This window comes from Propithecus coquereli, unplaced genomic scaffold (genome assembly GCF_000956105.1).
Source record: "Propithecus coquereli isolate 6110/MARCELLA unplaced genomic scaffold, Pcoq_1.0 Scaffold138, whole genome shotgun sequence".
Taxonomy (NCBI): Eukaryota; Metazoa; Chordata; class Mammalia; order Primates; family Indriidae; genus Propithecus; species Propithecus coquereli.
In genome coordinates this window covers 3,881,252-3,893,509 of record NW_012138080.1, presented here as the reverse complement: position 1 = coordinate 3,893,509, position 12,258 = coordinate 3,881,252, and the positions used below count along the sequence as shown (strand labels likewise).

Here is a 12,258-nt window from a genome sequence, read left to right as displayed (position 1 = left end):
GGGAGGCTGAGGCAGGAGGATCGCTTGAGCCCAGGAGTTTGAGGTTGCCGTGAGCTAGGCTGATGCCACGGCACTCTAGCCCGGGCAACAGAGTGAGACTCTGTCTCAAAAAAAAAAAAAAAAAATATATATATATATATATACACACACACACACACACCATGTCCTTGATAATGCAGTGAAAATTATTAATTTTATTAAATTTCAGACTTCGTGTACATGTCTTTTTAATATTCTGTGCTATGAAGTGAAAAGTTCATACAAAGCATTTCTGGTGCATATTGCAGTAAGATGGTTGCCTTGGAGAAATGGACATGTGATTGAGTTGTGAGGTAGCTGGTTTTTTTATGAAACACCATTTCTGTTTGAAGGAATGACTGACTCACAAGGTTATTCAGATTTTTGATCTCTGACAGGCATTTTATTAAATAAACCAAGCATGTTACTTCAAGGAAGACTGATAATGTTAGTTGCCAATGATAAATTTTGAGCTTTCAACCAAAAATTAGATTTTTGGAAAACTTGTACCTGGCACTGTGAGCTTGACAGCTGCCCAATAGTTAGATTTTTCTGGTGAGATTTATGGGACTATTGATGATGTAATTTTTTGATGCTGTGTAATAAAATGTGCTAACATTTGAAAGATCTGCATAACTTAGTGAACCAGTAATTTCCAAATCCCCAATGCATGATGTTACAAAATTATGGGTGGGCAAAAGATCTATTCATAGGCTAAGGTAGATCATGGCTTTTATTGTAACAGAATACTGATATGATATCAGTTTTCAAATTGAAACTGATTTTAAGAAATTACCATTCATTGGCTTTTGGTGTAATATCAGAGAAGAAAATATCCAACATTACTTGACAAGGTTATTAAAATATTTCTACTTCCAACTTCAGATCTTTTGAGGATGGGTTTTCTTCATATACTCAACCAAAACCATATACGAACACAGAAAGAATCCAGAAGCAGAACTGTCTATTAAGCCAGACCTAGATTTTCAAAACTATATTAACTATTTTGCTTGTCTCACTGATTTTTTTTTTTAGTGAAAAATATTTATCTAATGAATTTATTTATAAGCTAATATATAAATATTTCTAAGTGTTAGTTCATAATACAGTAAATGTTGGTAGATATAAACCACCTGCACATAAGCTCTTTTAAGTCTTAAATATTTAAGCGTGTAATACGGAGTCTGGAAAACAAAAAGTTTGACAACTGCCAGGCTGCATAATCTTAAAATTTTCTCCTTCCTTACTCAGGGTTCCTTACTTCAGTCCTTTAAGTGTGGAAATTACCCAAGGTTTAGTCCTTTGGTCTGTATTTTATGAAGAAATGGAAGTAAGGATTCAATCTACTCTCATGACTTCACTTTTCATACAACTTTCAGAGTATATTTCTAGCCCGGACCAGTTTTCCAAGCTTCAGTCCCATATCCTTGTTAGTGCTAGACATTTCGATGTAAGTATTCTGCTTTGTCATCAAATTCAACAAAAGGGAAATCAAATCCTTTATATTGTTCTCATGTTTATTCTCTTTCTTGCTTCTTTACCCTGAATCTTGCTTATGTGAATTTCTCACACTCGAATCTAGTATTTTAGTACTTCACTCCTTTCCAGACCTTTGAGTAATGCCTCTGGGATTTTAATGTGTAGATGAATCACCTGGGATCTTAGAAAACATGAAGATTCTTAGTCTGAGGTTTTGCCTGAGAGTCTTTATTCTAACAAGCTTCCAGGTGGTGCTGATACTGTTGGTCCTTGGAACACACTTTGAGTAGCAAGGCCTTAGACTACTTTAATTTGATTTACTCTGTTCCGTGTTTTTGTTGTAGCGTATTTGAATTCTTTTTATTTGTAAGATTATATAAGATGTTGTTTTATATAGTTAATTTAGATTTACTCCCATTTACTCTGTTGCTCTTCCTTCTTTTTTGCTTCTCCGGCCTTTAATCTGGGATCATTTTTCTTTTAGCATTTCCTTAGTGTGGTTCTGCTGTTGACAGTTTTTTCCAGTGTTTGCTTGTTTTCTAAAATGGAGATAAAGCATATGTTCAGACAAGCAAACAATGAAATGGGATGTTGACTTACAGTTTGCCTGTTACTAATGCTTCTTCCAGCAAGTCATTCCATTGTCCGTGGCTCCTGTTGTTTGTACTGAGAAGTCTGCCATCAGTTTTACTATTGCTTCTTTGAAGATAACTTGTTTTCTCATCTGCTTAGTTTTAAGATTTTCCCTTTGTTTTTGGTCTTCAGCAGTTTTACTATGATGTGTCTACATCTGTTTTTGTATTTTTCTTGGGATTCATAGTGCTTCATGAATGTGTGATTTTAGTTTTTTAAAGTTTGTTTTGGAAGTACTTAGCCATTATTTCTACATGTGTAGTTCCTGCCCCATTCTTTCTTTCCTCACTTATGCTTTTTTATCATCTTCCTTGTTTCTTTTGCTTTCTTCTATATTTTCCATCCTTTAGTCTTTTGTGTCTCCATGCTTGAGTCTGGATGTTTTCTTTGACCCATTTTTCTTTTTCTAATCCTCTCTTAAGCTGTGTGTAATCTGATATTAAACCCATTTATTGATTTCAGTTTCAGATATTGTATCTTTTAATTCTTAAGCTTTTGATTCTTTTTTTAATAGTCTTCAGAACTTTGCTGAAATTCTCCACCTTATCTATATCTTGAATGTCTGATAACTAATCTATACAGTTAGGTCTGATAACTAATATGCAGTCTTCTGTTTTATTGTCTTCTTGTTTTCACCCTCTGTGTTTTTGGCTATATGGTATGTGGTCTTGTTTTTTGGTATGCCTGGTCATTTTAAAACTTTATTACAGAAAAATTTAAACTTAAAGAGTCATGTGTAGAAGTGGGAAGGTTTGTGGGCAGTGAACACTTATGTATCCATCACGCACTCAACATTTACCAACAAATGGGCAATTTTGTTTCATCTGTACCCTACCCATTCCCTCTCTCTCACTCATTGGATTATTCTGAAGCCAATCCAGGTATTATATGTTATCTGTAGATATTTCAATAGTTTTCTTGTTTTTTTAGTTTTTAGAGACAGGGTCTCGCTCTGTTGTCCAGGCTGTATGTTCAGTGGTGTCAGCACAGCTCACTATAGCCTTGAACTGAAGGCTCAAGTGATCCTCCCATCTCAGCCTCCTGAGTAGCTAGGACTGCAGGTGTGTGCCACCATTGCCAGGCTAAAATTTAAATTTTTTTTAGTAGAGACGTGGTCTTGCTATGTTGTCCAGGCTGGTCTTGAACTGCTGGCCTCAAGCAGTCCTTCTGCCTTGGCCTCTCAAAGTGCTGGGATTACAGGCATCAATATAGTTCTTTAAAAGACACATACTTTTAAATACAGAATCACAGTATAATTATCACAAGTGAAAAATTAAGAGTAATTTCTCTTTTTTAACTATTTTTTAAATTTAAATTTTATTTTATTTTATTTTTTTTAGAGATGGGGCATTGCTATATTGCCCAGGTTGGTCTCCAACTCCTGGGCTCAAGTGATCCACCTGCCTCAGCTTCCTGAGTAGCTCAGTCTACAGGCATGTGCCACCGCACCTGCCTTAGTTTTGATTTGTATAATAAGTTTTGAAATCAGGAAGTGTGAGGCCTGATTTGTCTTTTCCAAAGATTGTTTTGATTCTTCAGAGTCACTTGAGATTCTGTATGAATTTTAGGTTAGATTTTTCTATTTCTGCAAACAAGTTGTTGGGATTTTGATAGGGATTGTTTTCACTGTGTAGATCACTTTGGGTAGTGTTGATACTTAACAATATTAAGTCTTCCAATCCATGAACATGGGATTTTCCTTTTCTGATTGTTCATTGCTAGGGTATAGAAATGCATCTGATTTTTGTGTTTTGATTTGTATCCTACAGCTTCGTTGAAATCATTTATTCTAACAGTTCTTTTTGTGGAATCGTTAGGTTTTCCTGTGGGTTCATATGATCTGTGAAGAGAGGTAATTTTTCTTCTTTTCTTTCCAGTTTCTTTTTCTTGCCTAATTGCTGTGACTAGAATTTCAAGTGCTATGTTAATAGAAGTTGTCAAAGTGACCATTTTGTCTTGTTCCTGATCTTAGAGGAAAAGCTTTCTTGTAGTCTTTCACTATTGACTATGATGTTAGCTGTGCATCTGGCTCTGATAAGATGTTCTTCCCTTAACTTTCTGGTTCTGGGGTGGATATAATGGAATGATTTGGAAAGTTTGTGTTGGTTCGGAATTAAGCTGCCCTGGACCTCTGGTGAAGATGAATGTCTACTACACATATGCTTTTTTCTGAATGTGTGCCCTTTGTGTTTTGTGTTAGAGAGGGATATGATGGTTGTAGCTTGTTGTATACTGTGGTCCCTTCTCCTTGCTGAAATCATACAATCCAAGAGCTTAGTTTTAGTGGTCACCTCATCTTATCTCCCCACTATATCTTATTCTGTCCAAGTTGCTAGATTTTGTTGTCAGGGTCTTCTACCTGATGGTTGGTAGTGTCTTTGCATTCAGACCCTCAGGTGTGATCTAGGTCCCAAAAGCTTGGTCTTCAGAATAGGTGCTAATAACTGTTTGTTTGTCATATGCTTTTGCCCTGTGCTTTCTCCTTTCCCTGGCCAAGAGAATTTTTTTTTCACTCCTCCTGGGCTAGTCTTTACGATCAGAGAGGAATCTTCCAACCTCCTAGTTAGACTACCAGCATTTCTGGAGCTGAGAGTAGAGGAAGAGTGCCATAAGTCTCAATATTGAGTATATAGTTTGATCAAGTACAAGGCATGTTTTTTTAAAACATAAATTAATACAGCAGTAATAGTATCAGCACCTGAAAATAAAAAAAATAAAACATAAATTAACTTCATATACAGCTGGTAAATAGAGGAAAGATTTTGGTATAATGGAACATCTTATTGGTTCTTATGGGATTTCCCCACTTGCATTAATGTTCCTGACAAGCTTTCTTGGGATTAAAGAGAAGACCCTAGATTGCTATAAAAAACAGTAAAAAAGCTGACAGTCCTCAGAAATGCCTTCTTGTACATTTATGATTGGTTTGATGGCTACAAGGACCTTTAATGTTTTCTCCCTTGTAAAGGTACGTGAAGAAGCTGAAGAAGGTGAAAGGCATTAAAATGATGGATTCATGAAAATGGTTATTTTCAATTTTTAATTCTTTGGGAAGCAGTCTTTTAATTAGAACTGAATGTTCTCAAGCATTATATCAAAAAAGGAAGCATGGACCTCATGGTCTAGAGCTGCAGAGGTTTGATTGACACTGGTTAGGTACAAGTGCCAATAGAGATTAAACTGTGCTAGCATTTGTTTATTTTAAATCAGATTAGTTATTAATTTTATCAGTGCCCTGGGTGTAAAGTTTCATAGGTTTTGAGTAGTCGGCTTCTAACCTTGTTTTACCATTACCTCATCGTTCATTAGTGTAAAATTTTGCATAACAGCCTTCTCAAGAATGCTTATGTGACATAGTAGGAAATGCCAATTAAATAGACATTTACATATTTTCAATATGATACTCCTGCTTTCACCTGCATGGTTTTCTGAAGACCAGGTATTTGGGGCTCAGCATTTCCAAAGAGAAAACATAGTCTTTTGGGAAGTGCGCGTGCCTGCGTGCGTGCGTGCGTGCCTGTGTGTAGGGGAGAGGGAAGAGGGGAAATGGAAGGGAGAGTCTAACTGCTTCTTAATAAGCTTTAATCTTTTTTAGCTGCACCTGTATTTCTGTACTCAGTGCTTTCCAATTCCTGAGCTTTTCTGAGGTTTCATGGGAAAAAATTAGCCTGCTTCTCTTCCCTACTATCAGCCTGTTGTTTCAGCTTGATTTACTTTACTAAGTCTGATGTAATTTTCTCCCAAAATTTACTTGTTTTTGCCCTTACGGATTTATGTTTTATTTTCTCCTGTCATTTTAGTGAGGTTTTGGAAGAGAGTGGAGGCAAAAGGGTATGTTGATTTTTGGTATATTTAACTGGAAAAATTTAGTTATAAAATAGGTCAGACCTATAAAAAAACCCCAAGATACCCATGTATCTACCAGATTTAATAGAATAACATTTTATTTTGACTTTTTAAAAAAAGAAATAATAATTGGCTGATGTAGCTAAAAGCACATCCTCTGTTGTCTTCATCCTTTACTCCAGATGTAACCATTCTTTTGATGTTGGTTTGTATCATCACAGTGTATTTGTACTATAATTGTATGTGAGTACACAGCAAACACATGGCGGGGATGGGTGTGTATGTGTAAAAAGTTAAAGGATCTCATACTTTCTATCCTTTGGCAACTTGCCATTTTTATTCATTTTGAATTTATGCATTAGATATTTTGCTACATAGAGATTCAGTTTATTAACTTAATTATCCATTTATCTTCTAATGGACAGTATTTTTCAGTCCACTCATCTCAGTTTGGGTTCTTTATCACTCTACTAGAGGTAGTCTTTTCTTATTTTTTAGAAAATATGTCCTCTTCCTCCAGTTAAATTTTTTTTTTTTTTTTTTTGAGACAGAGTCTCACTCTGTTGCCCTGGCTAGAGTGAGTGCCGTGTGCTATACCTCACTGCAACCTCAAACTCCTGAGGAATCCTCCTGCCTCAGCCTCCTGAGTAGCTGAGTCGACAGGTGCACACCACCATGCCCAGCTAATTTTTCACCGTGCCTGGCTAATTTTTTTTTTCTATATATTTTAGTTGTCCGATTAATTTCTTTCTATTTTTAGTAGAGACGGGATCTTGCTCTTGCTCAGGCTGGTCTCGAACTCCTGAGCTCAAAGAATCCGCCCGCCTCGGCCTCCCAGAGTGCTAGGATTACAGGCGTGAGCCACCATGCCTGGCCCCTCCAGTTAAATTTTTGATTTACGTTATATTCTTACAAACTACCCAGGAATAAGGGATACAAATGGTTTGTTATTTTAATCTTTTCTTTCTTTCTCTTTTTCTTTCCCTTTCTTTTTCTTTCTCCCTTTTTCCCTCCCTCCTTCTCTTCTCCCCTCCCTCCCTTCCTTTCTTCCTTCCTTCCTTTTTCTTTATTTTTCTCATTCTTTCCTTTTTTTGATACAGGGTCTCACTCTGTTTCCCAGGCTGGAGTGCCATAGTGCAATCATAACTCACTGCAGTATTTGAACTCCTGGGCTCAAGCAATCCTCCCACCTCAGCCGCTGAAGTAGCTGGGACTACAGGTGTACACCACCACGCCCAGCTATTTTTCTTTACCTTTTTTAGAGAGAGAGTTTCAGTATGTTGTCCAGGGTGTTCTTGAACTCCTGGCCTCAAGTGATCCTCCTTCCTCATCCTCCCGGGTTGCTGGGATTACAAGGGTGAGCCACGGTGCTCAGCCTTAAACTTTTAATATCAGACCCCAAGTAGGTATAGTACAAATTTTGTCCCTAAAAAAATAACTTTAGGATAATATGCTCTATTCCTTTTGTGTTTTGTTTTAGTTTTTATTAAATAATGTGTATTTAAAAAGTCAAATGGTTTTACAAGGCTTCTAACAAAAAACAGCAGTCTTTTGCTGTTACCCAACCTTTCTCTCTTAGAGGTAATCACTTTCTATTTTATCTGATTTTCCCCTCAGCTTTTCACCTGACTGTATCTAAATAATAAGATTATAGTATTATTTCTTGATATACGGTTTTTTTTTTTTTTTTTGAGACAGAGTCTCACTGTGTTGCCCGGGCTAGAGTGCTGTGGCGTCAGCCTAGCTCACAGCAACCTCAAACTCCTGGGCTCAAGCAATCCTCCTGCCTCAGCCTCCCGAGTAGCTGGGACTACAGGCATGCGCCACCATGCCCGGCTAATTTTTTTTTGTGTATATTTTTAGTTGTCCAATTAATTTCTTTCTAATTTTAGTAGAGATGGGATCTCGCTCTTGCTCAGGCTGGTTTCGAACTCCTGAGCTCAAACAATCCGCCTGCCTCGGCCTCCCAGAGAGCTAGGATTACAGGCGTGAGCCACCGTGCCCGGCCTTGATATACGTTTTCAATTGTCAACTGCTAGGAAAGGTCTTTTGGTCTCTTGAATTCCTTGTGTGAAAGAGGATTAGCTCTTTTAGCTTTGCTGCACCCTTCTGATTTTGTTTTTTTGAATCAATATTGTGTATATGTTAGGACAATGTAAACATTGTTCACTCCTAAGCCAGGTAGTGTACTGTAATTACACATTCCCTAACTTGGACAGTTTTTTTCATTCCTATGATTAGTAGTTGCCATGGTTATGTGTGTGTATGTTTATTTTCCATCTGCATCTAATTCTTCTACAGGCTTGAGGTATTTAAAATTCTTTACTGTAAAAGAGTAAAAACTCTTTTCATTTAAATCAAATGTAAACTACATGTTCAATCCCCCCACCTTGGAACTGTCTTACTTAGAGCTCTTTATTCTCTTGCTCCTATCTGAACTAGTGTTCTTAGGGTCTATACATAGTAATCATCCAAGGATTTCTCTTTACATCATCCTGGGGTTTTTCTTTAAACATGGACTTCTTTACCTGGAATGCTTTAATCTCTTTTTCTCTTTTTTAATGCATAGTTTCTTAACATTCCAGTTTTTGCTTAAAAATCTCCCCCTCTCTGCCTGGCCTAGTGTGGTGGTGCACACCAGTAGTCCCAGCTATTTGGGAGGCTAACACAGGAGGAACACTTGAGCTCAGGAGTTTGAGGCTATAGTGTGCCATGGTTTTATTGTGAATTACCATTATGCTCCAGCCCTGGCAACATAGTGAAACCCCGTATCTTAAAAACAAAAAATTTACCCCCTCAGAGAGTCTTCCTGACTCACCATTCTAAGGTGAGTTATCCTGTGTTATTTGCTGTATGACACCCTATTTGGTTTCTTCTTGGCACTTACCACAATATGTATATTTTTATCTACCCATTTATCTCTTTTTGTCCTTGCTCTTTGTCACTAGACTAAGTTCCATGATGTGGGGACTGTTGTTATTTCATTCACCACTAAATATCTAGTACCTAACACGTAAAATGTTCAACAAATATAAATAAATACATAAATGATGACTTCTAGAATTACTGAAGTTAAATGCCATGCAGTATTTGTCTTATTGGCCTTTATTTGTCTAGCATGGAGTTGGCAAACTGTGGCTCATGGGCCAAATTAGACCAGCTTCTTGTTTTTTAACTTGATCATGTTCATTTGTTTACATATTATCTATGACTGCTTTCATGGTATAAGAGCAGAATTGCATAGTTGTGGCAGAGAACATATATGGCCTTCAAAACCTAAAATATTTACTTTTCTTTACAGAAAAATTTGCTGAGCTGACTTCCAATCTTGTATAATCAAACATTTTATATTAGAAAACTTAGCCAAACTGTGTATTTCTTTATATAGTTCCTCTTCTCAGTTTAACTTTAGATTCCTTACATACTGGTACATATTGTGTATAAAATGTCAATGTATCAGTCAGGGTTCAGAAAATTGACAGAAAATTTAATCAAGGGAAATAATTGCACAGATCTTGAGTGTTTGAAGAGGGAACCTGGAGGAAACCCAGAGATGATGATAACTGCAGAAAGCAGCCAGTCTTCCCTAAGGCTGGGAAAACAGGGAAAGAGGGTTGTCAGAATCTAGTAACTTGAAGGAAGGCACTACTACAAAGGAAGCTGTGACTTCAAGGAAGATACACTGCCTGGCTACTACTGCCGGTATCTGAGAGAAGTACCATGAGACTAGTTCTTAGAATGTTAGACTGAAGGCTGGAATCATTGCTGCTTCTGGGTGATGCTTTCAGATATAGCAAGCTGACAAGGCCTTGGTCTCTCCTCCTGCCTTCCAGTCCTCTTCTAGTGCCCTATAGGAACTGAAGGAAGATGATCTTAACAGGAAGCCAGCTGGAAATGAAAAATGTAGCTTGCAGGGTCCCAGCCCCACATCAAAACATAGAACAGAAGGGCAGATTTGGAGTTGAGGGGTAATACCAGAATGACTGGCAAAGTGCCCCCTTCCCAGTTACATCTGTCAAAAATCTATTCTTAAACTCAAATTAGTCATTAGTTAAATAAACTAAGACTTATTTTCTTTGGTGAAAGCAAAAGAATAATTATCTGAAATGTTTTCATTTATCAGTCTAGGCTTTATTTTGAGGTATTGGCTCTAATATTAGTTTAGCATTAGTCATAATTTCAAAAATTCTTTTTTCTACTTTATTTCAGTATCAGATGTAGAAGGTGGTGATGGACTGCAGCTCAGAAAGGAACATACGCTCAAAATATTTGCTTATATCAATTCCTGGACACAGAGGTATGTATCTAGGTATTTTGAAGACTAATTTTGTGAGTTGTATTTTAAATTGCCATTCTTTGTCATGAAATTTTCCTTTTAGGATGTTGGATTGGATACCTTTAGTCATTAAGTGACAGTTTGTCAATATTCATTAAATCTTCTTACCCATGAAGTCGATTATGAATCTGTCGTTAAAACAGAATAAAAATCGATTCCTTCCTTTCACCTTCTCCTTCATTATGGGAATGTCTGAAATTCTGAAAAAATCGTTTTGAGAGATTAAAGAATTTTTATGGCATAGCTGGAGACTTGACAAACTTAATCATTGAAAAAAAATGAGTATTGTGCTAGGGGACTCTTTGAGGCCACTTGCTGTTTGTTACTTTTCTATAATTATGTTTATTAGACTGATTTCTAAATAATACATATATTGAGAATATAGAGAATAAAACTCTAGGGGACACCATTGTTAATATAATCAAAGTGTATAACAAGGATTTGCAAATTGCTATTCCTCAATGTGATTTTAACTGGTCATGGCTAATCCTTTTTCCCCCTCGAATAAACCAATGAAAATAATAATTTTTTTAAATTTGTGTACCTATCCAATTTAAACTTCTTAGTCTTTCTAAAATTTTTATGGATGAGAATGTTTGAAACATTGTGTGCAGTGATTAATGAACATGTTAAGTGCAGCATTATGTAAATGAATGTTCTGAGGTACACAGTCTAGCTGATCATAGGAGTTTAGCAGAATAGTTTAATTTCAAATAGTATCCCCTTTTCTTTTATTTTTTCCTTCTCTCTTTCAATAAAATTGGTAGATTCTTTTGTTCCAAAAGAATTGGTAGGTTTTTGTTGAAAACTTGTGTACCATCATTATTGGCATTTCTTTTCTGAGTTTCAACCAGCTGAATTTTTTTTTTATTAAGCTTAGCATTGGTGGTTATTTCTTTCATTATGCGTGGAATAGAAGAATGAATATAATACTAATATGTTTATGATTTAAAATTAATATAGTCTAAAGTGATTTGTTGAGAAACGTTGCATCTGAGTCATAAAATTGAATTTATTATAACTACAGCTAGGTGGCAACATGTTATACTAGGAAAAAAGACACAGTTCTAATTTCAGGATCTGTGGGTGTGACACTGAATATAATGAAATCCAGAGAAATAAAATCATTTTCCTAAAGTCTCACCACTAGTTATTGGTAGAGTTGGGGTAGGAGTTATATTTTCCCATTCCTAGTCCATTTTTATTCTAGATGCTTATTCTTAATCCCTTATATTAAGAAGTTTTGGCCAGGTGTGGTGGCTCTTGCCTGTAATCTTAGCATTCTGGGAGGCCGAGGCTGGAGGATCCTTTGAGCTCAGGAGTCTGAGACCAGCCTGAGCAAGAGCGAGACCCCATCTCTACTAAAAAAAATAGAAAGAAATTGGCTGGACAACTAAAAATATATAGAAAAAAAAAATTAGCCAGGCATTGTGGCGCATGCCTGTAGTCCCAGCTGCTCAGGAGGCTGAGGCAGGAGGATTGCTTGAGCCCAGGAGTTTGAGGTTGCTGTGAGCTGGGCTGAAGCCACCGCACTCTAGCCCAGGCAACAGAGTGAGACTCTGTCTCAAAAAAAAAAAAAAAAAAAGTTTTAAACTGGAGTCAGTGAATGAGAATGAAATTATAAAGGAAATTTTGATATGTACAGTTTTAGGCAGTTATTCATTGGTTTCATCAGAATATGAAACTGTTGAGAGCCTCTGCTTTACCTCATGCTGTTCAAGAGTATGGTGATTAAGAGTAGGGCCTTGGAGCCAAATAGACATGGATTCCAGTCCTGCTTTATCTCCTGTGAACTGGATGTTAACTTCTATAAGCTCTCACTTCCTCGTTTGTGAAAATAGAATAATAAAGCTGCTAATATCTTTGTGAGATTGTGAGGAAACTAAGTACTTAGCACAATATTTGGTAAAAGTACTTAGTAAACACTTACTTTAATTAAAGTTGTT

At 36.6% G+C, this 12,258-nt stretch overlaps 1 protein-coding gene across 1 annotated transcript in view; it reads left to right on the top strand.

Moving 5' to 3' along the window:
- The window catches only part of USP34 (ubiquitin specific peptidase 34), a 245,992-nt gene that overhangs the window by 20,035 nt on the left and 213,699 nt on the right, over window positions 1–12,258 (top strand). Inside the window, exon 2 of the mRNA XM_012639191.1 lies at window positions 10,186–10,273. Coding sequence (XP_012494645.1) covers window positions 10,186–10,273 — 88 coding nt within the window. The remainder of the gene's footprint in view (window positions 1–10,185; window positions 10,274–12,258) is intronic.